General features: G+C 60.3%; 1 protein-coding gene across 6 annotated transcripts; it reads left to right on the forward strand.

Moving 5' to 3' along the window:
• The first annotated feature begins 1651 nt into the window (after window positions 1-1651).
• Window positions 1652-26842, forward strand: DAZAP1 (DAZ associated protein 1). Of its 6 annotated transcripts, none has more exons than XM_058537856.1 (12): window positions 1652-1812; window positions 10109-10149; window positions 10829-10995; window positions 11295-11360; window positions 13209-13316; window positions 14537-14585; window positions 17677-17759; window positions 20571-20724; window positions 22304-22333; window positions 22442-22582; window positions 23839-24015; window positions 25916-26842. In XM_058537856.1, exons 1-12 carry the CDS (start codon window positions 1784-1786, stop codon window positions 26089-26091), a joined length of 1221 nt encoding a protein of 406 aa, XP_058393839.1. In that variant the 5' UTR covers window positions 1652-1783; the 3' UTR covers window positions 26092-26842. The 6 variants fall into 6 exon arrangements, with proteins under 6 accessions (XP_058393839.1, XP_058393841.1, XP_058393837.1 ...); XM_058537858.1 differs by having other exon boundaries at window positions 1653-1812; window positions 25919-26842; XM_058537854.1 differs by having other exon boundaries at window positions 1654-1812; window positions 13206-13316.
• The last annotated feature ends 480 nt before the right edge of the window (window positions 26843-27322 follow it).

A 27322-nucleotide genomic window follows, 5' to 3' on the forward strand; every position in this document is an offset into this window, starting at 1 on the left:
CACCGAGCTCAGACTGTCCCCGGTGCACTCATGTCCACATGCCTCTGACATGTCCTTCCAGCTCCCCAAGCCCACCAGTGGGGAGCCAGCCGCCGCCCAGAGTTACTGATTTCCTTTGACCTGCAAAACTTTACTGAGTGTGTGGGAGGACAGTCCCCGGGGAGGGGACAGAGCACCTGCCTGATGCCCCATGGGGCCACTCGTTTCTCCCCTGTTGGGCTCTCTTTCCATCTGCAGATGGGGACTAACCAGTGGCTCTCCTCCGGTGGCTACTGTAACTGATGAGACGGACACCAACGTGCTTTGCAAAACGTGAAGTGGGCGAGGCAGGTGTATTCTAAATGTTTTATTTTGTACCGTAAGCCTGTGCCCTCGTTCTTTCTTTGCTTACATTCATTTAATTTTTTTTTTTTTTTTTTGTGAGGAGATCAGCCCTGAGCTAACATCCGCCAATCCTCCTCTTTTTTTTTTTTTTTTTTTTTTTGCTGAGGAAGACGGCCCTGGGCTAACATCGGTGCCCATCTTCCTCCACTTTACATGGGACGCCGCCACAGCATGGCCTGACAAGCGGTGCGTCGGTGCGCGCCCGGGATCCGAACCAGCGAACCCTGGGCCGCCGCAGCGGAGCGCGCGCACTTAACCGCTTGCGCCACCGGGCCGGCCCCTCATTTAATTTTTTGATGATGAATAAGTCATCTATGGGAAGGCACTAGGCAGCATGTCAACTATACAGGTCAGCTATTTCTTATCCTCAGTGTAGACCCAGGTTTCTCCTGCTGTGGTGACATGTCGGGTGGATTATACTTGGTTGTGGGGGGGGCCATCCTGCGCCCTGTAGGATATTTAGCATCATTCCTGGCTTCCACTCTAGATGACAGTAGGACTCTCCCAGTGGTGACAACCAAAACCCTATCTGGGAGCATCGCCCAGTGTCCCCTGGGGAGTGAACAATACTTGGCGCATCGTAGGGGCTCAATATGTTTTCATAATCACTCAATTTTCTTCCAACTGTTGGATTTGATTCCAGTTCTTCCCCTGAGTGATTTTAAGCAGGTGGCTAGCCTCTCTGACCCTCGGTCTCTTCTTCGGTGAGGCCGGAACAGCGGGAGCCACCGAGGCGCAGGAGCGGAACGTGGTGCCGACGCCTTGCGTGGCCGCGCACGGTGCGGGCGTGGCCTCTGCGCACGGCTGACCCCACGCGCCTCCGCCGCCTCCCACTCGAGATCGAACAAGGAAGCCGCAGCTGCGCCTGCGCCCCGCGGTGCCTAGCCCGGAGCGCCCGGTCCCGCGCGCGCACGCACGCACGCATGCCCGCGCACGCACGTGGCTCGGCCCGCGCGCTCCCCTCCGCGGGGCGGGGCCTGGGCCTGCGCGCGGGACTCCACTTCCCAGCGTGCCCCGCGGCGACGCCGGCCGCCGCCGAGGAGGAAGGCCGACGCGCGGCGGCCGAGCTGCGGCGGCGCGGACCCCGCCGCACGCCGGCACGCGGCGTGCACGCAGCGCGCACGCCGGCACTGGCGCAGGCGCGCCGGCACGCGGCACGCGGGCGCACCCCTGGCCCCGCCCCCGGAGGCCCCGTGCGGGAGCGCGCCTGGGCGTGCGCAGGGCGGCGGCGCGGGCGCGGGGGCGCGCGGTGACCGTTGGGCTGAGGGGAGGAGGCAGCGCGGCCGCCGCCGTTGCGCAGATCCGGGCCGCGGCTGAGGGGAGGGCGCCGGGGCCAGTGACCTTCCGGAGGCGGGAGCGAGCCAGGGGGCCCGGGACGCCGAGCGCCGCCGCCGCCGCCATGAACAACTCGGGCGCCGACGAGATCGGGTGAGGACGCGCCGGGCCGCGCCGCCGCCTCGGCCGGACCCGCCCAGATCCGCCCGCCGGTCAAGGTCACGCCGCGGGGTCGGCGGCCGGGGCTCGGGGGGGCCCGACGGGGTCGGGGGACCCGAGCGGGAACCCGGGGGTTCGGGGGGCCTCCGCTGTTTCTTGGCCTGGGGGCGACCCCGAACGGGAGCCTGAGGGGAGAGGGGGGCGTCCCTGCCGCCGCCAGGCCCGAGTTTGCCGCCGGGGGACCCCGAGTTGGGACCTGGGGGGTTCAGGGGGTCCCCGCCACCGCCAGGCCCAAGTTTGCTGTCGGTGGACCCCGAGCGGGGACCTGAGGAGTTCTTGGGGGAGGGGGCCCGCTGTTTATTTGCTGCGGGGACCCCAAGCGGGAACCTGGGGGGTCCTGGAGACCCCCGCTGCTTACTGGTGGGGGGGAACCTCGAATGGGAGCCTAGGGGAGTTCGGGGGTCCCCGCCACGCCCGAGTTTCCCGCTTGGGGTCCCCAAATGGGGACCTGGGGGTCCTGGGTGTCTTTGCTTCCTTCCTTACCGGGGTGGGGGGCGCCCCGAACGGAGGTGAGGGGAGTCCGGAGCGCCCTGTTTCTGCGCCTGGATTTGCCGCTGGGGGACCCGGAACGGGAACCGGGAGGGTTCCGAGGCGCCCCAGCTGCTCCCGTGCTCCTCTTCGGAGACCCCCAAGAGGACCCGGGGGGCCGGGGCGCCCCCAGCCCGCGCACGAACTTGGCCGGCCGGCGCACGTGGCGGGCTCGGCCCGCGGGTTCCGGTTCGGCCGCCGCCCGACTTCTCCCGCCGGCGACTCGGGGCGCCGTCCCCCTCCTTTCTGCTGTCCTCCGCCCTGAGTGCGGAGAACAAGGAAGGTTCGCAGAGCGAGGGCCCGAGGGCCAAGGTCACGGGGTCCGGGCCGGGCCGGGCCGGCGTCCACCATCTCAGCGCGCCCGCGCCACCTGACGGGGCGGCTGCGGCTGTTGTTTTCGTGCGGCTGGAGCCCTTCCCGCCCGGCCCCCCCACCGGGGGCTGTTAGAGGAAGGAGGAGGGAGGCGCGGCCGGTGCGCGGGGGCCCGGCTTCCGAGGGCTCCTTGCGCGGCAGGAGTTAGTGGGGGCTTCTTAGAGCTGTCTCCTCTTTAATTACAGCCCCGCCTGATGCTGAGGGAGAGGAGATCCGAGAAGTGCTCCCCAAGGAGCCAGGAACCCCGTTCTGCCCTGGTCGCGGCTGGCCTAGTGTGCTCTGCGGGGATGGGCTCCCTCGGCCCTGGCGTGACTTTACGGTCCTGTCCTCCGGGAAGAGGCGTAGCCGCCGGGCGGGCGTCCGTGGCCTTGTGTGCACTTCCCGCGGCCCTTAGTTTCTAGCAGACGCCGTGTTTATAAAGCGTTTCGTTTGGAGAGTTCGGTCATTGTCTGCTGGTGGGGGCCGGCCTCCCTGCGCCCCCGTCCGGCCCCAGCTGCAGGTCACACCTGGGGACATAAGATGCGTTTTGTGGGGTCCCCTTTCCAAACACCCCGCCCCGTTTAGAGGACCAGGAGGAAGGCCCTTGGCTCCGAGCCTCGTTTGTTTTGTGGAACGTGTCCAGGCACTAGAAGACTGACGTTGTGTGTTAGCTAAGCGAAAAGTGGCAGTGTTTCTGATGGGAAAGTAGGAGATGGGGAGAAGGGGCTCCCCTGAAATGGGGCAGAACGTGACAGGCTAGTTAGCAGGCCTCCCAGCCTTTCCTTCTCACCCAGGCGAGCAGAAATGAAGGTTCGGGAAGGAAGGGAGCCTGCAGATCCCTGAGGCCTGCCCTTCAGCGGTGCCTGGCCTCTCACCCCTACAACTTGTCCCAGCTCTTGGGGGATGGCAGAGCCAAGACCCCAGCCCGGGTCTGGAGAGTGGAGACCTGCGGGGAGACCACAGGGGAGTAGCAGACCCAGAATTGGGGTTAGGGACCCTCCTGGCTGTGTTCCCCGCCCACCCCTGTCCAGTCCGCCCAAGGATCACCTGAGTGTGGAAGTCCAAGGAACTTTTTATTGCTTTGCAGGTAAAAATCTGTTGACCCGAAAGTATTGACCAGTTTATTTTGCGTAGGAACCTTGCTTTCGTTTGGCGTGGGTGTCTGGGTCCTCTCTGACCTCGTTGTTCTGTGTGGCCGAGCTGGTGCAGTGCACGTGATCCCCGCGGGCGCCCTGACAGTGGGCCCTCCTGCAGTTTCCTGTGAGGGCAACGCAGTTGCTGACTCTAGTGGCACCATGTGCTCAGGTGGAGGCCGTGGGTCTGAGCGATCCCTGATGACACGCACCCCCATCTCCGACCTTCTCAGCCCCTGCACATGTGGCTTCCGAGGGAGCACTTCTTTGACAGGCAGGAGGGACCGCTCCCCTTTCCGCACTGGGGACTCACAAGCGTGGGTGCGGGGTCAAGGCCGTGGGGGCCCCCGTCGGTCGGGAGCTGTGCTCCGAGTTGAGTCTCTGAGTGAAAAGCGTCGCCCGGTCTCCGCTGCACCTGAGCTAGTTGGAGGTCAGTGTGGAGTCTGGTGCGGGACGGAAGTCGGCGGAGACCACCAATTTTAATGTTTTCGGCGTCCTGATGGTCGCAGTCCTCCAGGGTAGAGGGACGATAAGAGCAGTGGGTGTCATAGGTGGCCTTGTGTGGCAGACGTGTGAGGGACAGACATCCTCCCTTCTGAGCCAGGCCCAGCAGGGACCGGCCTCCCCTTGCAGGGGGGCATGGGGGCTGCTGAGTGGACAGGGCTGCGTCCTACTTTCCTTGCCATGAGCTTAGAAAGTCAACTTAAAGAAGGGTCTCTCGATTCAGATTCTGGGCACCGACGCCGATGTGGCCTCACAGGGACGGCCGGGGTCTCTCAGTGGGCCTCTGCGGGAGCCTGGCACCCTGACCGTGCTCACAGCGCGGGGGGAGGGCTCGTTCCTGGGCACAGATGGACAGAAGCACCCAGGGGCGTTTTGTTCCACCCGCCTTGGGGGCAGCCGACTGTGTCATGGAACTGGAGAGAAGTTTGTGGAAGATTTTATCTGGCACACGCGGTTCTGTTTGCGTCACCCAGGGGCTGGTGAGAGGGGGACACCTGGACGTTATCGAGAGGGGAGTCACAAGAAGGACTCGGCGGAGGGGAGGGGAGGCAGCATTTGGGTCGTGTGGGGGTGCAGCGTGAGTCCACGGCTGCTGGGAGCCAGACACCCCGAGAGGGGGTGACCTCAGCAGTCCACAGCCCCAGCGCCGGCTGAGTGATGACACGCTGCAGGATGGAGGATGGAGGCCGCAGGGGCGGTCCAGGTGCCTTCTGATGAGGAGCGGTCCCAAAGCAGCGTGCGTAGGTCCCTTGTGGTCACAGCTCTTTCCGGAATGGTTACTTGGAGAGACTTAGAGGCAGACACTCCTGAGTCAAGCCCTGGCTGGGCTGGAAGGGTGGGAACCGGGGGCCGAGAGAGAGGACTGTCTTCATTAAATGCCTGTTTGTGCTAAGTGCCGGGCGAGGTGGGAGGGGTCGTTGTTGTTTGGTTCAGAGAGATCATGATATGAAGGGGCTGTTTCTTGTGGCATGGGGGGTGGAGATGCTTCTCTCTGGGGCTCTCCTGCTGCACCGCAGAGCTGTTCTGGGGCAGGGTCTACCCCTCAGCACTACTGACATTCGCGGCCGTCCTGGGAGCTGTGGGGTATTGCGCAGCATTTCTGGTTCCCACCCATGGGATATTAGGAGCACCCCTAGTCGTGACAACCACAGATGTCTCCAGATATCACCCAGTGTCCCCTGGGAGCAGGAACGCTGCAATGAGACTCCCTGTTTGGGAACATGTGCTCATTTCGGGCCGGTTCCCAGTGTGTCCTTGCCGCATGCTCTCGTGGTTTAGGTTGTGTTTCCTGTGATGGGGGCTGGTTTGACGCCTGTGAAGTTGGCTGTGACGCTAGGAGGCGCTCTCGTGGACCTCCGTCTGGCTTCGCAGGTGGCAGCAGGCCGAACGCCTTGACCAGGTGCCGCGGGAGCAGCCTGCTGCTGCCGCCCCTGACTAGAGCCCCTGCTGGGAGCTGGGCTGCACCTTCCAGCCCGGCTCTAACCCTTCCCTTGGCAGGGCCACCTGAGGCTTCGAAGGGGCAAGAGACTTGCCCGAGGTCACCCTGGGAGTGGACAAGCCCCAGCTGGGAGTCCTCGAGCCTGGTAGGAAGTCCTGTCCACTGCCCCCCATCCCGGCATCAGGCCCTCTCGGAGTTGAGAGTGTGGTTTCCTGTGGGAGGTGCTTGTGTGCCTGAGGCTCTTGCCCAGTTCCCGGGGTTGTTGGGGCGGACACGGGGTCTGTCTGGGAGAGGGCGAGGCCATGGGTGTCGCAAGTTAGCGCTGGGCCCCGGGGCGCTCGGGCTCCTTCCACGTGCTCATTCAGCGCACAGTACAGCCGTGTCTGGGTCCTGGAGTTTCTCAGGTGTCACTCGGCTCCCACAGTCTTCTGGGAGGGGATGGTCTGACTCGCTGGCAGGAGGGAAGCCCGGGCTGCGAAGGGCATGGGCTGGCACGGGCGGGCTCACGGCACGCAGGGTGAGGCATGCTTTGGGGTGAGGCCCGCGCACAACGGCCGCCTTCGGGTCTTCGTGTCTGTCACAGCAGAAGGGCCTGGAAGTGGGGTGGCTCCCTGACTTCTGGGCCAGGGCTGTGTGTGCCTCCGCCCAGGGCTGCCTCCTTCCCTGCAGGGCATCGAGGACATACTTAGGGGGACCGGGTCCCAGTGTGCGCCCGCTGGAGAGGCAGGAGGTGCCAGCACAGGCTCTGGGTGGTGTGATCTTGAAGAAGAAAAGGGGCGGCTTGACAACCGTGATTGGTCTTGGGCCTCTGTTTCCTGCCCTCGTGAGTGAAGGTCTGCCCCACTGCTGCCTTTCCGGTGGCCGCCTCGCCCCACCTCGCTGGGGGGCACTTTCCAAAGCCTGCAGCGCGCTGCCAGGGCCAGAGCCCGCGGCGCTCGGCCTGGGCCAGGGGAAGCCGCTGAAGACTGACTTTCTGGCAGAGACAGCACGAGGCTGCCCTAGAGTACACACAGCGAGAGCACGTAGTCGTCCAAAAGCAGGTTTCGGTTTCAGCAGGGAGAGGAGGGTGGATATTAATCGGAGCCTGGTGCCATGGTTGCTCTGCATAGCCCCTTCCAGGAGGAAGTCACCGGCACCCGCTGTGGACGAGCTGGCCCTGGGAGCGAGTGTGCTGATCACAGACGATCTCTGCCGGATCCCCGCATGGTGGCATTGCCTGTTTCCTGCTTGGGAACCTGAGTCTGGGTCACCGGGGCGGGCCTGGTAGAGCTAGGAGGTCCCCTCAAGGGTCTGTGAGGGGCCCCGACTTCCAGCTGCAGGTGTCATGACTCTTGTACCATTCAGAGCAGGGAGGGGCTGGAGAGGGGAGCCACTTGGGGTAGCTAATCCCTTAATCTGCGTGTCCCGTGTGTGCACGCCTGGCAATGCCTTAGTCCGCACGGGGCCAAGGGAGTCTGTGGGGGCTGCCCCTAGATGGCGGCAGGTGGACAGAGCCTCGCGCTCTGGGCCAGTGTGTACGTCCTCGTTGGCCGGTGATGACTCTGCTGCCTGGGTGGCGGTGGAGCCGTGTCTGCCTCGTCCTGCCCAGGGCTCCTTAGTCTCTGGGGCGCCAGGCGCCTCATCTCTCACGCCTGGTGACGTTGGCACCCAGGACCCGTATTATTTTTTTGAGTAAAAAGCCTGATGTTCAGGTTAAGGCTTCATCCTGGAGATGAGCCCTGTCACCACCAGTCAGTGGGGCCTCCCGCTACCTTCCAGAACCTTCTGTCTGCAGCCTGGGGAGAGTGGAGCAGGAGGAAAGGAAATGGAAACCCGTGAAGTCCCGAGTACAGTGCTGGCACGGAGGCTGCAGTCTTCCCTTGAGTAGACAAGTTGTGTCGCAGGAGAGGGGTTCTTGCTGAGTGTCAGATGTCCTACCTGGTGAGACTGGTTTCGGAAGAAACTTCAGTCCTGCTGCTTCCTCAGCAATGAACGTTTTTCATAGCTCACCACTTTATATAACTTCAGACTTGTGAAATTACGAGAATCGTAATAAAAGCCCCATATACTCTCTGCCCAGCCAGACTCTTCTGTGGCTCACATTTTGCCCCGTCTGTGCATGCTCCCCGCTGCCCCAACTGTGTGGGTATTCGAGAGTGAACAGACCCGGACCTGGTGCCCTTTGTGGAGACACTCTGTATGTTCTGCTGTCGAAGAACAGAACTGTTCTCTGCAGTGAACGCAGCGTGACCACAGAACCGCCGGGAGCACAGTGTTGGGTCCCGTGTTGTTATCCCGTCCGCAGGGCGGGTCCCCGGTTTGCCAGCTGCGCAGGTGACACACGTCTGCTCTTCTCCCCTACCGTCTCATTGTGGAATTGAAGTGAGGCTGGCACCTGGACTGGTCAGACGAGTCCCTTACCCCGCGGGCAGGAGGACGCCCGCTTCCTACGTTTCTGTTTGGGTTGGATGCAGTGCTCTAGAGAGGCTGGTGTTGCTCTTCATTGGTTGGCTTTTGTTTTTTTGAGAAAGCTTGAGGTTTCTTTTTCCTGCTCAATGCTGCTTTTCCACAGCAAGCCCTCGTCTGTTGCTGTGCCGAAGGACCAGCAGATCCTTGGCAGCACCTGCCGGCCTCGGGGCCTTCAGTCCTGTGCTGCCCTGTGGCGCCCTGTGCCCTCCTGGGTGCCCTGCGCCAGCTGGGGACAGTGGGGCGGGGCCCGAGTCACAGCTTGCTCTGGGCTGCCCCCAGGACGGCCCTCGGGGAGTGGGGCACAGACGGAGGAGGAGGAGGAGGAGGCTGGCCTGGTTCCGAAGGGCTACGTGGGAGACGCGACTTGAAGTTAATGAGGCCTGAATGTGTGCCTCCCTCGGCTGCGTGGTCAGCATGTTTCCCGGAGCCCATCCTTGCACAGCTCCCTGCCAACACAGCCTCGGCCTACGCGCCCTCCTGAGTCCCCTCCTCAGCCCCCCGGCCGGCACGCCTGGTAGCCTACATGTGTTTGTTGTTGACATCTGAGGATGGCAGTGTGTGCCTGTCTGGTGGCGGGGAGACTGTTGCTCGCACAGAGTTGCCCTTCCTGGGGAAACAGCCGAGTAGGAACGAGCCCCCACAGTCCTGCTGTCCCAGGCATTTTGCCAGGGGCTGACGCCTGGAGGCTCGAGTCACCGATGGAGCAGAGGTGACGGCTACGCTGGCCACCACGCAGGGCCTGTCCTCGGGCAGAGGACGGGGCGCCCTGTCTGGCAGTTCTCTTGGTTGCTTGGGGCAACCCAGGGGGCTGTTCTGTCTTCAAGCCGGTTGTGTTGTGGTTGGCTGTGGACTTGGGGACCAAGCCTGGGCCCGTTAGCGCCCGGGTCCAGCTCCGAGGGGGATGGTGGTTATGTCCCCTTTTCCTGGGGAAGCAGGCAGGACAGAGAGCTGCCTCACTGTTGCTGGAGCCCCTCCCCTGCCTCCTGTGTTGTGCCCGCCTCTCGGCTTTCAGGAGGCCTGAATGATGCCCCAGGGGCCCGTGTCTCAGCATGCCTAGGGTGCTATGACCCAAGCACGCAGGGTCCCTTGTGAGGCTGGGACAGCCCAAGGGTGGGGCACCACGTGAGAGGGGAAAGGGGGCCGCTGCCCGGCCCACGCTTGTGCAGACGATGGTGTGGAGCCCGCCCCAGGGGTGTGCGGACGTGAGGTGGGTAGGCTGCAGGGAGGGCAGTGGGATTCCTCTCAAAAGTTCTGGTGTGTCTGCCCGCAAGGACACCCCAGGCGGCTCTGGGATGGGGGGCGTGGGCTGGGCCCCAGTGCTGAGTCTGGAGCTGCGGGGACCCTCCCAGAGCTGGGTGGTCCTTACTCGTGACCGCATGCTGGAATCTGAGGCTGTGTCCTGTAGCCCCCAGCCCCACTGTCGTGCTCGTGGATCGCCTGTGATCTGAGGTCCTGACTCAGTCCACCATATTCGCTGGAGCAGTAGAGCAGCCTGCCCCAAAACCCCGCTCCGAAGCCGTCATGTGTTGGGGGCTCCTTTTCTCCCTGTGGCTGTGGTCAGTGTGCACGTGCCGCTCCAGACACATCCTCCTCACCTGCGCGTTACAACACGCGTTCCCCTCCGTGGCCACAAGTCTGGGAGTCATTTCTCACGTCTGCAGCCGGCGAGGCCGAGGCACCTCGCGCCATTGCCGTGACCTGGGTGTGAGTCGGCGGTTTGCGCGAGCTTCCTCTGTGGCGTGGCTGCCCACTTTAGGCTGGGTTGGAGAGGCGGCATCTTTAAGGCAAGAGCCATCTTGACCCTTAGTGTTTTCTTGTTGGATTGCAGGAAGCTCTTCGTGGGCGGCCTGGACTGGAGCACCACCCAAGGTAGGTGTGGACGGGCCGGCGTGCTCGGCTGCCGGCAGGCCTGTGACCTCAGTCTCCGCTGTGTGAACTCGTCTCTGGCTGCTGCCTCGGGTTTTCTCTAATTCTTGATTTCTGGGGTGGGGGCATTTGATTACGAGTTGGCTGGGGGCAGAGAGGAGCTGATCACTGGCTCTGAGACTGTTGACGCATCCTGTTGTTTTACGTCAGAGTTAGGGGAGAGCCGAGAGGGCAGGTTCCCGGCTCAAGGCCGAGGTGGGCTCTGAAGGCAGGGCTGTTGCCGTGCGGAGTGTGGCGGGCTGGGGCTAACCTGGCGGTCACTGAGCTCAGACCTGAGGCGAGGAGGTTTGTGATCACGGCGGCATTCGAAGTCGGCCCTTTGCGTTCCCTTCAGCTTCTGTCGTGGGTGCCCATGGCTGCTGCTGCCCTCAGCTGCAGCCTTTCTAGTTCACAGGAAGACGTGGCACACAGGTGTAGTGTGGGACCCTCCTCCCCTGTGTGTCCCCCCCCGACCCTCTTCCACTGCCCCCCAAGTTAGCTGATTAGCCTGTTTAAAGCTTTCTAGTTCCATGCTTTCAGCTCAGCCTGGTGAACCAGGCGCGTGTGTGCGCGTGTGCACGCGGGTGTGACACTGTGCTTAGCGCTCTGGTGTGTGTGTGTGTTTTGTCCGATCTCCGAGCAGAGACCCTGCGTAGCTACTTCTCCCAGTATGGAGAGGTGGTGGACTGTGTGATCATGAAAGACAAGACGACCAACCAGTCTCGGGGCTTCGGGTTTGTCAAATTTAAAGACCCCAACTGTGTGGGGACGGTGCTGGCCAGCAGACCACACACCCTAGACGGCCGAAACGTGAGTGTCTCTCCTTCAGTGGAGCTCTCCTGGCTCCTTTGCGTTTGCCCTTCCTTCAGCTCACCTGTGTCGCTGCGCTTTGATGGGTGTTCATGTTGAAAACGTCTCCCAGGGGGTTGGTTTAGAAAGATTAGGGCTCTGTGCTTAGACTGGCTGTCGGAACGGGAGACGGATGCGGGGTGAACTGACCCGGGGGTGGGGGCTGATTTGCTGGGCTACTGGCTGCTGTCGCTCTCACCCTTCTTTTCTAGAGAAAATAGCCTCATATTCACAACAGGCTCGTTTGAAACTTCCTACAGATTGACCCAAAGCCATGTACACCTCGGGGGATGCAGCCGGAGAGGACAAGGCCAAAAGAAGGCTGGGTAAGGGGCTGGGGCGGGGCGACCTCTCTGCGCACCCGCAGCCGCGGCGTAAAGGAAACACGTGCCTTTGATCTGGTGTTTTTCCTCGTTAAGGTTGAGAGTGGCAGAAGGGCTTCTAGTTTGACATTTGAGCAGCTGAGAATTTCTCAGATTTATCCAACGCTTTAAGTTTTTTTATCTTGTAGCCAAGAAAATTCTTATTCGCCTTAAAATCAGTGGCAGCTCACACCCAGTTGTTGTCAGGAGCCTTGTGTTTCATCCTGACTGGCTCTCCCAGCTTGCCCGAGGGGGCCGAGCGCAGCCTTGCGAAGTGTGGGAGCGCCCTCAGCTTCGAGGCTTCCACCCGCCCGGCTCTGCCAGCTGCCCTGAGAGCCTTTGCTCGAACAGTTGAGTCCAGGTCTGCAGATGTGGTGACTCCTCAGGGTCCTGTGAGCTGTGTGTGGCCCCTGGAGCTTGGCCAGCTGGAGCAGAACCGTCCTCTGTCACCCCCACCCGGGGCTCTCAGAGAAGACTCCCACCCTGAAGGCCCCGTCAGTCCTCACAGAAAGTCCTGCTGGACAGAGCTGGGCTGGAGCCTGCTCAGAGGCCCACGTGGCCCCCACACCTGTCTGGGCAGCAGGGCTGGGTGGGAGCCTGAGAACCTGCATTGCCAGCAGGATCCCAGCTACTCTGGTAGACAGGGGCCTCAGAGCCTTGAAACAGTTCTTATTTTTCCAACTTTGTGTTAGGAAACTTACCAAATACAGAAAAATTGGAAGAAGAGTACAATGAACACCTAAAATACATCTCCTAGGTTCATAGTTGTTTATATTTTGCCAAAGTTACCTATATTCATGTCCACCTCTGTCTGCCTGTACCACTCCTGAACTCTGGAGCGTGGTCTCCTGAAAGCAGCTCCTCACACCTGCCGCGTCCACACCCATGCCCAACCTCGCCCGTGTCCACACAGCCACAGGCACGGCGCTGGGGTGCGTTCACAGGCATCTGTCCTCGCCCTGTCAGTCTGGACTCCAAGCAGGGTTCCGATTCCACTTGGTTGTCAGTGTCCTCGAGTCTGAGCAGATTTATTGAGGCAGAATAGGCACGTGGGAGAACCTGGGCAGGGTGATGGATGTGACCCCGTGTGCCCCTGTGAAACCCTCACCCCCAAAAAGTGAGTCTCTGTCAATCCAAAGCAGTTAGGACATCTTAACCCATGAGCTCCTGGGAGAGCAAGAAACGAGGATCCTAGGAATGGGGACAGAGTGGGAGGAGGCAGCGTCACAGGAACGGGAGCCAAGGTCCTCTCCACCTCTGCCCCCAGGTGATGAGCTTGGGGCAAGCGTTTTCCTCTGAGGTGTGAGGTCATCCCACGGAGAGAGGGAGAGGAGGCAGAGGATTCAGGTGGCCCTTCAGTTACTAGAACTTTCTGTAGTCATCTTTTGTCACCAGCTTAAAAGCTACCACCTGAAAAACCAGTGTCATCTCTACCAGTTTTAATCGTTGAGGCCAGTTTGTTTTTTCTTACCCTCCTAAAATCCTTAGTTTCACATCGTAGAGCTTTTAAGGTCTGTAGCTGTTGTAATTCAGAATAAGTGAACACAGGACCCCGGGCATGCTGTGTGTGAATGCATTTGAGGTGCAGCCCTGCCACGTGTGGATCCCTGTCCCCTCGGGTCTCCGTAGGAAAAGGAAAGAGAGTTGATGCTGCTTGCTGTTGGGGTCTCTGTGGACTTGCTGGGTTGTTGGAGTGTGCAGCCTGGCTTGTCGCTGGCTCTAGAACCACTGCCGATATAGTCACACGCAGCCTGGGGAGCGCCGGGAGGGTCCCCACATGGACTAACCGTCTTTTCCTTCTTGAAACAGCAGAAAGGACCCAGGAGTGATAACAGTAAATCAAATAAGATATTTGTCGGTGGAATTCCTCACAATTGTGGTGAGACAGAGCTCAGGGAATACTTCAAGAAGTTCGGAGTGGTGAGTGCTTCCCGGCAGCGGCGTGGCGGCTGCGTAGTCGGTTGTCAGGGCGGGCGTGGCAGAGCCGTGCGTCCACGGGGGGCAAGCCTGGCAGCTCCGCTCTTTTCCCTGATCCCCTCAGAACGAAACAAACCAAAGCCCCGTCCTTTCCTCTGACGGCCATTCACCGTCCAGGAGGCATTTACAGCTTTTCCAGGCAAATGTGCACTTGCCCTGCTGGCCTCCTGGAAGGCCCCTCTGGGTGGTTGTAACCACCGCGGTGTAAAGTGCTAGATAGTGTTAGGGAGAAGTGGGGTTTGGTTTGGCCGTGGGGGCTGGCGTGCTGGCCCTTGATTTCAGGAGGGAATGTTCTAGACTAGGTCCGCCTGGGACCTTGGGCTAACTCCTCTTCCCCTAGAGGACCCAAGACAAGGTGCCCACCAATGGTGGCTGTGGCCCGCACAGGGGTGAGCCTGGCAGGGGTAGAGTTAAAGAGCAGAAGACCTTTTCTAGATCCGGGTACCAGCAACGCGCACCGCACCTGGGAGGGAGGTGGCCCGGCCCCGTGCTGCCACCGTGCCCTGGCGCCTCACACCGTCCCCTCCCCCTCAGTGACGGCAGACCTTCCCGGGATGGTTTTGTTTTCTGGAAGAGGCTAAATCCTTTAGAATGTTGTGGGGGTCGTACAGGGTGCTTGGTTCTAGTGAGGCAAACAGCAAGATGGAGGCTAGGGAGTGTCACCTGAAACAGGCACAGGTCCCCCTGGGCTCCCGCGGGGTCTCACGCCCACTCTCATTTCAGCATATTTGTCTGGTGATGCCTGCCTGTGCTGAGGGCCTGGGCCAGGAGTTAGGGGTGCCGGGGCCCACGGTGTGGCACACTCCATGAGCCTGGGCCCAGGAGAGGGGAGTGCCAGCTGGTGGATGACGGGCGGGGAGGGCCGAGTTTAGTGCCGGTCAGCAGGTCGACAGGGATGGTGACCGTGGGAGGGCCTGGCGCACGGCCCGGCGTCTGCGCCTCAATCCCCTTGTCTGTGAAGGGAAGGGCGCCCTGGGGGCACTGGGGGGTGGAGGGAGCCTGTGCGTCCAGGGGGCCTGAATCTCAGACCCAAAGCCCAGGAGGCCAGCCTCACCTCAGGACTCGCAGACTGCAGCCGCTCCCAGGCGCTTGCTCGGCCCGGGGCTGCTATAGCCAGAGGTGCCCATGGCCCCCGGATCCTCGAACGCCCGTGTCTCTTCCAGGTGACGGAGGTGGTCATGATCTACGACGCCGAGAAGCAGAGGCCTCGAGGTAAAAGAGATGGAGTGTGCCCCTGACCTCCCTCAGATGGCAAACTATTTCACACTTAGGTGGTGGTTGTAGCGAGCATTGCCAATCTCAGAAAGGGGCATTCGAAACACACAATTAAAGCCGAGGCTCCTCTGTGCGGCCCCTCCCGGCTGTGCTTCCCCAGGTCAGACTGGACCGTCTTTTTTTTGTGGCTTGTTCTTTTGAAGTTTTTACAACTTGACATGAATTGCAACATGGTTTCTGTTTTTAAATGTGTACTGAAAGATTGGTGGTCCTTTTAAATGGTGAACCTGCTCACTCAGGACCGTCCCCTGACTAGTCCACACCAGCATAGTCAGAGTCTCGTTTCATGTTGCCAGGCTAGATGTGCCCCAGCTCGGCTTGAGCGTGGACCTTCCTGTGTCCGCCCTGGGCTTCTGTCTTGTTTTTCTTGTTCTTTTTCCCCTCAGTGAGGGGGGCGGGCGGCAGGAGGGGTGAGGAGCCGCTGCAGCGTGTCCCTGCCAGGTTTCCCCGAGCTGCCCACACGTGCCGTCCAGATTGATTTCCGGGGCTGGCGCTGCGGGCACACCGTTTCTGTGCCCTTGTTTTTGTGGCTGCTGCTGTTTGTCCCCACCCGTATGTTTTTTTTGGTTCATCGGCCTCTTTTGGACGGCCGTGGGAGCTGATCTGCCAGCCTGGGCCCCTCGGCCTCTGCCCGCCCCATCGGAGCCCCTAGCGGTGCCGCCCGCAGCATGCGCCCGCCATGCTGGAGAATAGTTTGCCATTTGAACCGCCACCCTCTTCCTCCTTGATTAAGTAACGTATATTCTCACTTCATGTCGATTAAGCTGTTAAGTCTTAGTCTTAATCTTAATTTAGACATAGACGCTTAGTGACGTACTTAAGTGTTTCATAGTCAAGTACAGTAATGTTAAGTAAGTTGTTTTCCTTTTCTCTCTGTGAATTGTTTGTGATTAACGATATCTCTTTAGATTTCTCTTCTCCAGGTCTAAATTATATCACACAGGTACAGGCCAGTCCCGCAGTCAGAGGAGGGAACGGGCTTTCTCCAGTGGGGTGTAAACGAAGTTTCAGTGTGTTTCTGTGCCACTCCTCAGTGGTGATGTCGCCTCTTGACAGACAGACGCATCCCTAGACGCCCCGCCCCGGGCTCCTTCCCCACGACTCAGCGCCTCTTGTGCTCTAAGGACCACGCGAGCCCTGTGGTTTCAGACACTCCTGCACTTTGAGAAAATGTTCGCCCTTTCACATGCTGTTCATCACCCATGTTGTGTTCCACCATTTGCCTCGATCTTGTGAAGCCGCGGGCGCGGGAATCCTGAGGGTGGCTCTTAGATCCCCTGCTCGGCCCCCGAGGCCGTGCACAGCTGCCTGCCGTCCTCGCCCGGGCCCGGTGAGCAGGCCGGGCAGGCCGGAGGTGTGTCGGAGAGAGTGCTTCAGGCTGGGCCCTGGGCCTCGCCTTCCCGTGCGGCTCCCACCGTCTCAGCCTCAGGCTCTGAGAGTCCCCTCGGGTCCCCAAGAGCCAGCACTAGTAAGGCGGAGGGTGGGAAAGATGCCAAGAGCAGCGGTTGGTCAGCCAGGGCACAGAGAGCTTAGTCCTGTTTTCTCACCTTCCTTTCTCATCTCCTGAAGGCTCTGCCCCGAGCCCCCCCCGCCCATTAAGATGCTGTCCCTGCCCCTGCCCCGCTCGACCCTGTGCTGCCTCCACTCGCCTTGCGCCCTCCTCCCGCGTCCCGTCTGCTCTGCTCTCCTCTCCTCGTGTGTGTTTTGCCGTCATGGTTCAGCGGGCGCGATTCTGTTCCTTCTCACGCCACGTGCAGATTCCTTGTGCGTGTGTGTGCAGAGAGCACGTCCGAAAGCCCCAGATCCCCAACAGCCCTCCTTGCTAGTCTGTCACCCCCAGTTCTGAGCTGCCCTCTCCTGTTTCCATCCCTTCCCGCCGTGAGTCTGCTGGCAGTCTTTCCACGGTCCCAGCGGCTGCAGCCCTGGTACCCCTTTCATGAGCTTGAGAGGCCCCCGGCCCCGTGCATCTGCCACGCAACACTGTCATCTTGCATCCCCCACGCCCGTCTTTAGCCTGTTCTCGGCCCTCGGCCCTTCCTCTCCTCGTCCCTTCTTTCCTCTTGGCCTTCCCCCTCGCCCATCTTTTGTTCTTCGGGGTCTTCCGGCAGCTGTCTGCCCGCGTGTCCCTTTGTGCTCAGAGCAGATGGGCCCCGGGAGAGCCAGTGCAGTAGCCTGAGGACCAGACATGCCACGTTAGTGGGCGGTCGCACTCACCCAGACCAACCAAACTTCGTTTATACTGCCACTTCCTCGTGTTTGGGAAATGCTAAATTTGTTTCCCCTTTAAATTTCTCTTTTGATGACATGGCGCCTCTTGTTCTTGCTGCTCACAGCAGAGTTTCACCTGCTGGAACCCGTTGTGGCCTGTATCTCTGTGTATCGTGTTTACGTAGATACGTACAGATAGATACCTGTATACATACGTACGTTACCTCGACAGGACTCCTTGGGCTTACCCAACAGTGTTGGGCAGGCTTAGCGAGGCGTTAACTGTGGTAGAGACTGTATTCCTGTCTGACGCGCTAGGACGGTATATGGCTGCTGTCAGCACTAGCTGCAAAGCAAATTGCAAGCCAAGGGGGAGACTCCTGGGTTTCAGAAAAGCAGAAGCGCACCACGGCACACCCCCGACCGAGGCGGAGCCCTTGCCCTGGCCCCCTGCCTGCAGGGGTCCGCTGCAGTTCTCTCCGTGGAACGTTTTGGCACAGACACAGCGCCGCCCTGCGGTGTTGTATTTACGGGTGTCAGCGTTCAGGCCCTCACTGTCCTGCTGTCAGGGCTGCAGCTCTCTGAGACGTGCCCCCAGTGCTTCCAGCAGCCCGCTCTGCCCTGCCCCAGGCGTCCGGGCACAGCCTTCCCTACCGCCTCGGTCGCCAGTCCCTCAGCTCGGGGCCCGGCCCCACAGCCTCACACACTTGGCTTTGCTGAAACCCTCGGTCGATCCCTCGGCCCGTCCCTAATACTGTTCATCATCCTGTTTTGTGTCACAACACCCTGCTACCTTGATTCACTCTTCGTCGTTGGCTAGGTTTTGGATTTATTACTTTCGAGGACGAACAATCAGTGGACCAGGCTGTCAACATGCATTTTCACGACATCATGGGCAAAAAAGTGTGTAGTTGTAGTTTTATTTTACCTTAAGACCAAACCAAGTCTTAGGCAACTTAGGATTTCACTGGAAATGAAAATTCCTTCTCAGAAAAGGGCAGGGTGCATTGTCCTGGGATCCTCTGCTGTGTGGGGTCGGACCTGGTTCTGCAGAAGCGAGGGATCGTCCTTCCCAAGCGGGCCTGCCTGCAGCGCAGCACCTCGCCAGCTTTGCTCCCGGGGCCCCTCGCTGGGATCACCGGGGACGGGTGGGTGGGTGGCCCCGGGCCAAGGGTGCAGTCCTGGGGGGTCTGGTGGGCTGCCTCCAGTGGAATCACGGGTTGCCTCAGGCTTGGTTTCTGTGACCACTCCTTCAGATGTCTGTATCCGATTGTCTCATGGCGACCCACAGAGTGATGGGCAGCGAACCTCTGAGAACAGGTTCCGTGTAAAACTGAGAGAAACATAAACATCCTGAAGGATTGGTTTCTTAAATTGGGTCACTTACTGTGAACTCCGGTACCAACCACATGCTCTCGATAGCACTTAACTCCATGCAGTCAAGTGAGCTCTGGTTGTCTCATCTTCATACTGTGTTGCTGCCGTGGAGGCAGCTGTGTCAGAAGGTGGCCCCAGCTCCTCGTCCCACCCGGGCCCTTAGAGCTTTCTGAGAGGTCAGCTCTGAAGTGAGGAGCTGACAGTAATTGTGCAGGTGGGGGTTTCCTCCAGTTAGCAAAGACTTGGGGGTCTGCATTTTTGCAGGATTCCTGTCTTGGTCCTTCTCAGACCTGCTCAGCGCACCCCGGCACAGTCCACAGTGGTGCCACATGGTTATCTTTTCCTCGTTCCAGTTCAGCACGCCCAGCCCTTTTGACAAGACAGTGGCTGTTTTTGTCAGCTAGGATATTTCGGACGGAATCTGGCACCAGTAGTCCTGCCCCCTCCACCCCGGCCACCCCAGCCCCACAGCCCTGCTCCCTGGAAGTTCATCAACGCAGTCGCATGCAGAGCTGTTTTTGTGTATCGGTGGCTTAGGATTTGTTGCAGGCTTAATTAATTCCACTTGAACCTGACTAAGCAGGAGACACAAATCTCACTCCGACATTCATTGAAGCTTTGAGTTTAAAATTAGCATGCAGATTTCAAGGAACACAAGTTCAAAGGAGTCTGCAGCCGATGTTTTAAGGTACTGTGACATTTAAAACTTGGAGGACGCGTGGTCCTGCTCTAGGGGCAGAAAGCTCTGCTAAGCACATAGATCGGCTCCCGAGACGGGCAGCTGCCCCAGCCCTGGGTTTATAGGACACGGTGCTGTCAGTCTGGTCTGCACGAAGCACAGAGTGGAGACGGAGGTGGCTTCTCCATGTGGGGCTCGACTGCTAAAGTAAGACGCCCACATGCGGACCCCAGCGCCCAGCTCCCTCCCGGCCTCACCCAGCTCTGTCGCCCGACCTTCACTGGTGGGCTGGACACGGCGTCCCCGCGGTCCTGCAGTGCAGAGTGCGAGGGACTGCTCTGTGTTCCAATAGGAAGAGGGTAAAAGAATTTTTTTTTTAAATTACAAGGGCTTCTTTGCTTTGTAAGCAGGAACAAATTCCCTTAAGGGAAGTGTGTGAAGACTCATTAATTTGAGTTCTTTGAAACGGGTCCTTTGGTCCTGCTGTCGCATTGCCTTGAGCTAAGGGGGTTGTGTTCCCATCCGTGGAGCATCCTTGGGGCCTCGCAGAGGTGGGGGTCTCTGTGCCTCTGCCCCACTTCCTGTTTGTTCTCTGACAGGAAGGGGTTTAAGGCAGAACTGACGGAATTTGATCGGAATTTGGAATCATGGCGCTTAGCTCACCAGACTCTGAGACCCCAAGGATGGCTCCAAGTGGGTCCGTTGTCTCACCCTTCTCATTACAATTTATCATACAAACAAGAACAACTCAGGGTTCTGCAGTGCGGAGGCGGCCCTGGAACTGGGGTTTTTTGTTGTCTGTCGGCCCATAGTTTGAAGGCTGCGTGAGGGCGGGAGCTTCAGGGCAACCACAACGCTCGGCGTCAGCCAGTGGTCGCCACTGTCCCACCTTCCGCACTGTGGCCCCGACATCCACGGCCAGGAGAGGAGGGTCCTGGGCTGCCGACCGAACACAGTATGAAGATTGCTTACTGATTCAAATGTCCATTTTATTGCATGTTTGTTTACTTTTTTGTTAGATGTAATGTAAGATTCTCTTTATCACATCCATTCCCTCTGACATTATTTTGAGTTAATTGAGATTCTTTAAGCATTAGCCTGGGGAAGGTAAGTCTTTATCTTCCATTAGACATTTTAGATAAAAACCTAAGCGAACCACTGTGTTTCTCAGGTATGAGCTGAAAGCGCAGGCGGGGTGGGCTCCCTAGAGGCCTGGGTGTCCCTTGGCCCGGCCGTTCCGAGCCGAGCCCCCTCCTCCCCGCGGGTCCCGGAGGGGCCGTGGCGAGGACTATGGTTGTAGCAGATCCTGCGCTCTGTGTCCCGGGTTTTCAAGGCTGGTGAAGGAGGCCGCTGCTGTTCTGACCTGGCCCCTTGTCACGCACAAAACGCTCTGGCCCTCCTGGGTCCCTGCTCAGCAGCGGACAAGGCTTCATGTGTCTTACACTTGCATCTGTTGTACCTGAGAAACATTTTTTAAAGAAAAAAATTAAAAAATTTTTTAAGAAAACTACTGGCCTAAATAAGGTTTATAGTTAAGTATTTAGTTTTAAGTCGTAATAAGATGCTAAGTGTAGTCGTAAGTTACCTGAGGGTGTGTCTGAAGGGAAGGGGGTCCGGGACCCTTGGCGTCTCCCTAAACCCACGCTCGGTTTGTCTAGGTGGAAGTTAAACGGGCCGAGCCTCGGGACAGCAAAAGCCAAGCGCCAGGACAGCCGGGTGCCAGCCAGTGGGGCAGCCGGGTCGTGCCCAGCGCCGCCAATGGCTGGGCAGGCCAGCCCCCACCCACGTGGCAGCAAGGATACGGCCCCCAAGGTAAGGCTCGAGCGTCCCAGACCAGGCGGGCCCTGGGGTGACCGCGGGGGCCGGAGTCCTGAGCCAGAGAGGCAGCAGCTTCCGGCAGGAGCGTGGCTCCCTCCCTTTCCAGCCCCAAAGTCTCCTGCCCAGCAAGTTGGCATGGGTCCTCTGATGCAGAGAGGTGCATGCTCGGTCCAGGAGCCGGGACTTGGGCCCTGGGCGGGGCACTTGACAGCCCCGAACTTCTCAACAAGCCCCTGGAGTAGATACTGGCACTTGCAGCTCACGGACAAGGAAGGGGGCAGCAAGGCCATCCCCGGACACCGGGTCCCTGGGTTCCGTGGTGTCAACTGGTCCATCTTGAGGGGGTGCTGTGCTTGGGCCGTGGCCAAGTTCCCCCACCTGCAGGGAGGGCGGCCGAGGCTCCCTGGGCCGGCAGCTGCAGCGAGTGTCCTTACCCGAGTGTGAGCCCTGGAGGAGGGCACCCAGGTGCCTCGTGTGGCCATGCTGTTCCTTTGCTGCCCCCGGGGTCTGTGGGTGTGCTGGGGCAGGAGGACCTGGTGGACTTTGGAGGCTGTCACTGTCACCTCTGCTAAGCAGTGCCTGCAGCAGCCATCTCTGCAGACAGCCCACGCACGGTGAGGGTGGAGTGCACGGTGCGTGTGGCCCGGCCGTCTTGGAGGCTCGGAGCAGATGCTTCTGGGGAGAGCGGGGTTTCCCGCAGCCAGAAGGCGCCGCAGAGTTCTTCTGCCTTTTGGGCGCTTTGGTCTGTTCCTGCTCCCGGGCTGCGGGCTGACGCAAGCTGGGCTGTTGGGCCCTCTGTGTGGGGTCGGCAGAGTGGTTAAGGACAGCTTGGCGGGAGGGTTGGGCTGCCCAGGGGCCCCGGCACAGGATCCAGGAGCCTCCCGCCCCTTTAGAGACCCAAAGAAGGGACAGCATCCAGGAAGGGGCAGAAGCAGGCCAGATGAGCCTGCCTGCGCCCAGCGCACCTCCAAGCTTGCAGAGCTGTCTCTACACAGCTCGAGGCTCTCACCCTGGACTCTCCAGAGCTGTCTTTTTAAAAATAGGTATTTTATTGCAAAGGACAGCACAGCAGCGGGAAACCCTTTAGTGAGATCAGACACCCTCGTGTCCCCCAGCAGGTGAAGAACTAGCACTTGGCCTGTAGCCTGGCCCTGGGCCCAGCCCGTGGTCCCACGTGTGCACCTGAGTCCCTAATCTGTGGGTGTCCTCTCTAGCCCTGCTGGCAGGTTCTGTCGAAGAGCCAGGGACGTGTGACCAGGGGCTTCTCGGGAGCCTTCCCCTGTGGAGGCAGGACACACACGGCCAGCCCGTCCCAACACCCCGGCGTCTGACAGCTCTGGGGGCCGTCCCTGTGTTCCTGAGACACCACGGGGGCTCCTCGGGCTTCTCCCTCGGGCCTGGGCCGTCCTCCCTGTGCCTGCGCTGTGGCAGGACGCCTGCTCCCGAGAGTGGGGTTCTAGGAGGGCTCCGCCAGCATGGGGACCGGTTGTGGGGGCAGGAGGGCAGGGCACGGCCCCCAGTTTTCAGTGTTGAGCTGACACGGCGCCAATTCCTTTTCTGTCTCCCCATTTAGGAATGTGGGTGCCAGCAGGACAGGCTATTGGTAAGTCCTTGTTCGTGGAAAACCGGGAAAGAACAGAATTGGAGAGGCGCTGGCGCGTGGCGCCGTGCGTGCCCTGCTCTCCCCCCAACCCTGCGTCGTGTGTTCCAGGTGGCTACGGACCGCCCCCAGCGGGAAGAGGAGCCCCCCCACCACCCCCGCCATTCACCTCTTACATCGTGTCCACCCCTCCCGGAGGGTTCCCGCCTCCTCAGGGCTTCCCACAGGGCTATGGCGCCCCCCCGCAGTTCAGTGAGTCGTGGGCTCGCCGTAGGCGTGGGCGGAGGGGGCATGGCCTGTCACGGCCCCTTTGCCTGGAGGAGAGGACGGGGCCACGTGTACATGCACATCTGCTGGCTTCGGCCCCGCTTTGTCAAATGGAAGTGCGCCGCGTCGGGGTGTGGGCCCTGTGGGTGGTGAGGGCGTGTTAATTCTCCAGGGCTGGGGCATCCAGACCTGACCTCTGTCCTTCAGACTTGGGGGCTGAGGGTGTAAACGGCTCTGTGTCCGCTTCACGCTCCTCTGCGCTTTGCCTTATGATGGCAGCTCGGTGTCCCCCGGCAGCTCGGTATGAAAGGGTGCGGCCACACGCTGCTCACGCAGGTTTGCAGCAGTGAAGGGAGACACCTCACCTGCCCCAGTGTGGCTGACAGGCTGTCAGGGCAACACGGCACTCGGCCAGCATAAGACGTCCTCCCATCTTTTTTCCCACTAAGTCTTGGGATCCAGGTGTGTTAGCCTCGGGCCACACGTGACCACAGCACTGGACAGTTCTGTGGCCTGGACCAGTGCCCGTGGGCCACATGACAGCTGTGTGGCCCTTTACAAGAAAGGTATGCCCACTCCCGGCCTAGGCCACTTCTGGTTTTATTTCTAATAAGACAAGAGGTGGGTAGAAACAGGGTATCTGACCCCAGGAACAGAGCGCAGGGGCGTGACCCCGCCCACCTGCATGGATGGCTCAGTGATTTTTGTCTTGTGCTGGGTTTTTGGTCGGGTTCTGACATCATAAACAGTGCGGTTACAGGGGCCGGCCCAGTGGTGTAGTGGTTAAGTTCGCACGTTCCGCTTCGGCGGCCCAGGGTTTGCCGATTCGGATCCCAGGCTCAGACCTATTCACCGCTCATCAGGCCATGCTGAAGCGGCGTCCCACATAGCAGAGCTATAACTACAGCTCTGATACACTACTATGTAGTGGGGCTTTGGGGAGAAAAAATAAAAAGAGGAAGATTGGCAACAAATGTTAGTGCCGGGCCGATCTTCCTCAAAAGAACAAAAAACTTTTTTAATTAAAAAAAAAAAAGAGTGCTGTTACTCCCTCAGCGTGTTGCTGTCTCGTCCTCGTGTTGGTTGTGCATAGCAGCTCTGCCTGCGCCCTTCCAGCCGTCAGCAGTTTGCTTTTTTCCCAAGTCCGTCCTTTCCCTCGAGCGGAGCCCGGGGTGTGGCTCCAGGCCCTCGGCCTAGGCAGTGGCGAGCCCCACATCTGTCTCTCTCCCCTTCGTTTGCAGGCTTTGGCTACGGGCCTCCACCTCCACCACCGGATCAGTTCGCCCCTCCAGGGGTCCCCCCTCCGCCTGCCACGCCGGGGGCAGCCCCCCTGGCCTTCCCACCGCCTCCAACTCAGGCCGCCCCGGACATGAGCAAAGCGCCCACGGCCCAGCCTGACTTCCCCTACGGTCAGTACGGTGAGTGGCCGCACTTGGGCCCTGCGCTCGGCCCTGCCATCTCCGCCTCCCTCCCTCCGTCTTGGTGGCCCGAGCTGTGAGCTGTTGGGGAGCGTTCACGTGACCCCGGGTCAGGCACCATGTAAAGCGGGGTGTGGTGTCCAGGGTGATGCCAGGGCCCCCGTGTAGGAAGGCCTCGGTCAGCAGCAGGTGCCCCAGGGCCTGTGGGTTTGGGGACCTGAGCCGGCACTGGGCCCCCGGGAGGATGGCGGGGGCTGTGCATGCCCCACAGCCTGGCCCTCATCTCGGATTCCCAAGTGTTTTCCGAGTGCACAGCATGGGCGGCGGGGTCGGCCAGGGGCCCTCGCTCTGGTCTGTGGCGGGCACTGGCCTGGGCATCAGCGTCGTGCTTCCCTTGAGGGGCTGGTCCTGGAGCAGGTGCCGCCGACCTGTGGCCTGAGGGGGTGGTGCTCGGGGTCCTGGCTCAGCGCTGGGGCCGCCTGTCCTGCCGGCCGACTGGGGCTTCTTGTCCTGACGGCCAGAGGCTAGGCTCCTGGGAGGGTTTCAGCCCCACATTTCGCTGGGGCTCTGCGGTTCCCTCTTTGTTGCTTGAATTGGGTTTCGCCCAAGACCGTGGTGTCTGCAGGTTGAAGCTCTTGCCTTCCCATGCCCCGGTACTCCCACATTGCACACTCTTGCCCCCCTTGGGGCCTCTTGGGCTGCGGTCACCGAGTGCATGGGTTCTCGACCCCACCCGGAGCAGGACGCCTTGGCGGCAGGTGCATGAGCGGCCCCAGGTGGGGTGTGCGCCAGCACGAGCGTGTCCCCCTCCACCAGGGCTGCCCTGGGGTAGTTGCCTGGTCTCATCTCTTATGGGCCTAGGTCCCTATTCTCGGGACCCGTCAGGTTGGGGGCCCTTTTTTTACCCTCTTGTGTCAGGCTGAGCGGTGGTGTGGCGCCTCCTCATCCGCGGTCCCTGCTCTGCCTGCACCTGGGCGGTGGGCAGCACTGTCTCTGCCACCCGGGTTGGGGGTAGGCCTGGTGGGGCCCTGTCGGGTGAGGGTCTCAGCTGGCCCAGGGGCCTGCTTCCACAGGGCAGCTCGCACTGACCCCCGTGCCTTCCTGCACCCCCAGTGGGGAATCCAGAGGCCCTGCCATGGGCCTTCACCCAGAGTGTGCGGTCCGGGTGGACAGGGAGCCAGGAGGGTGCTGACCTCCTTTCCCGACGTGCCTCCTGTGCCCTGTCCCCTCTGGGCCAGCGGTGCAGCGTCGGCCCAGGGTCAAGAAGGAACCTGCCCGGCCCAGCCAACATGAGTCCTTTAGACCCACCACTCGGTGTGGAGTCCCGGCCCCACCCTGAGCCAGTCAACTTTACAGAACCCGCCAGGTCGGGCCACCTCTGCAGGGAGGGCCGGCCGAGGTCTGGGTGGCATCTTTGAGGGAGGTGCAGGGCTGGTGTGACGTTTCCTTAAATCCTGAAAGCTGTGCCTGAGTTCACCCTCTGTTCCGTTTGAGAACATGCTTTCTAGAAGCCCGCGGTCCACCAGGGCTGGCCAGATAGTTGATGTCTCCAGGCTCAAAGGCCTCTTCAGCCACTCGGCTCTGCCACCAGGGTGCCCCAGCCCCGAGTCTTTGAGAATGAGTGGGGAGATGGGCCGAGGACCGACAGGACAGACCACGGGGTCTGCGAGGGCGCAGAGCTGCTGCTGTTTCCATGAGGAGACAGTTGTCCAGGCTCCTGCCAGGGGTTCAGGGGCCTCTCTGGAGACGAGCAGTCCTAGGGCCTTGCCCGCCTGCCCGGTCCTCGCCCCAGGGCCCTGGCTGCGGCACCAGTGGCGCCAGGCGGTGAGGGAGCCTGGTCTTGCTGGGAGCAGTGCCCGCACTCACTGCCGCATCCCTGCTCACGGGACTCTCTCCTCAGCAGGTTACGGGCAGGACTTGGCTGGCTTTGGACAGGGCTTCTCAGACCCCAGCCAGCAGCCCCCCTCCTACGGGGGCCCCTCGGTGCCGGGCTCGGGGGGCCCCCCTGCCGGCGGAAGTGGCTTTGGACGAGGTCAGAACCACAATGTGCAAGGATTCCACCCCTACCGACGCTAACCGGCCAGCGCCCCGAGGACGGCGGGACCGCTGAGAGCCAGGATTCGGAACTCGTGAACTCGTGACAATCACACACTTGGAGGAAAAATGGCGACTCAACCTGGGGGGTGGGGGGTGGGGCGAGAGGCTTTCGGAGGCGCTGTGGGTGTCTGGACTGAAGTTTTTAAATATATTTCTTTCTCTAACCCATCAGCACAATAAAAAAAAGTCACTGGTTCAACAACAGGGTTTAAAAAAAAATGTCTTCAGCTTTAATTCAAAACTTCAGGTTTCTTTTTCTTTTTTTTGAAATTATTTTCCTGAGCCTTTTGTTTTACCGTATATTGTAAACTTTTATGTTAAAGAAAAAAATATACATTTACAAATTGTGAGATTTTTAAGAGAAATTTTCTACGATGTATACTGGCTTATTTTTTAATTTAAAACAGGGTTTCCGTCGGCACTGGTGGAAGTGGGGGCTGTTTTTAGTCCCCACTCCTGGCTTTGAGGGTTGGGACTCGTGGGTCCAGAGACTCTGGGAGCTTCAAGAAGAATCTACTGAGTGTGTTTTGTTTTTTGTTTATTCCTTGCTTTTGTCGACTGACTTGCCTGGCAGTGTCTGCAGGTGTGCTGTCCGCCCCGCGTCCCACCCGGGCATCGAGGACACGGAGGAGGCCTTGTCAGCCCATCTCCTGCGCGCGTGGCTTCAGGGCATCCCCGCTGGCCAGTTTGACCCTGGTTTGAATAAAGAGAAGTGCGTTTGGATTAGAAACCCACGTGGTGTCCGTGTCTTCCCTCCTGCCTGGGCAGGGCCCTCTCCGGGGGTCCTCTGTTGGCCGTGGGCTCCTCGGTGGGCTCAGCAGCCGCTCGGGGCCTGCTTCATGGGTGAGCTGGAGTGGGGAGCCCGGGCCTCTGTCTTGGCGGGTCTCTGGGTCTTGGGGTTCTGGCAGGTGTGGGTTTTAGGATGGTCTGGGGGTGGGGTGAGCTGCAGATCCAGTGTTCTGGAGTTCAGTGGCCATCCGCTGGGTACTGAGAAAAAGGCATCTAGACAGATCAGGGGGGACTGGCCAGGCCTCCCCCATCCCTGTGCGAGTGATGCCTGGACTGTGGCCTTGGGCCGGCCACTCACATTTCCAGGAACTGGGCTGTTGACCTGGGTGATGCAGGCGTCAGGACAGCCAGTCCAGAGCCGGCACTCCTGGAGCTGAAGGTGGCTGTGCTGGACACCTGGGGGGCACTGGGTGGGCCCAGC

Source organism: Diceros bicornis, unplaced genomic scaffold (assembly GCF_020826845.1).
Source record: "Diceros bicornis minor isolate mBicDic1 unplaced genomic scaffold, mDicBic1.mat.cur scaffold_67_ctg1, whole genome shotgun sequence".
NCBI lineage: Eukaryota > Metazoa > Chordata > Mammalia > Perissodactyla > Rhinocerotidae > Diceros > Diceros bicornis.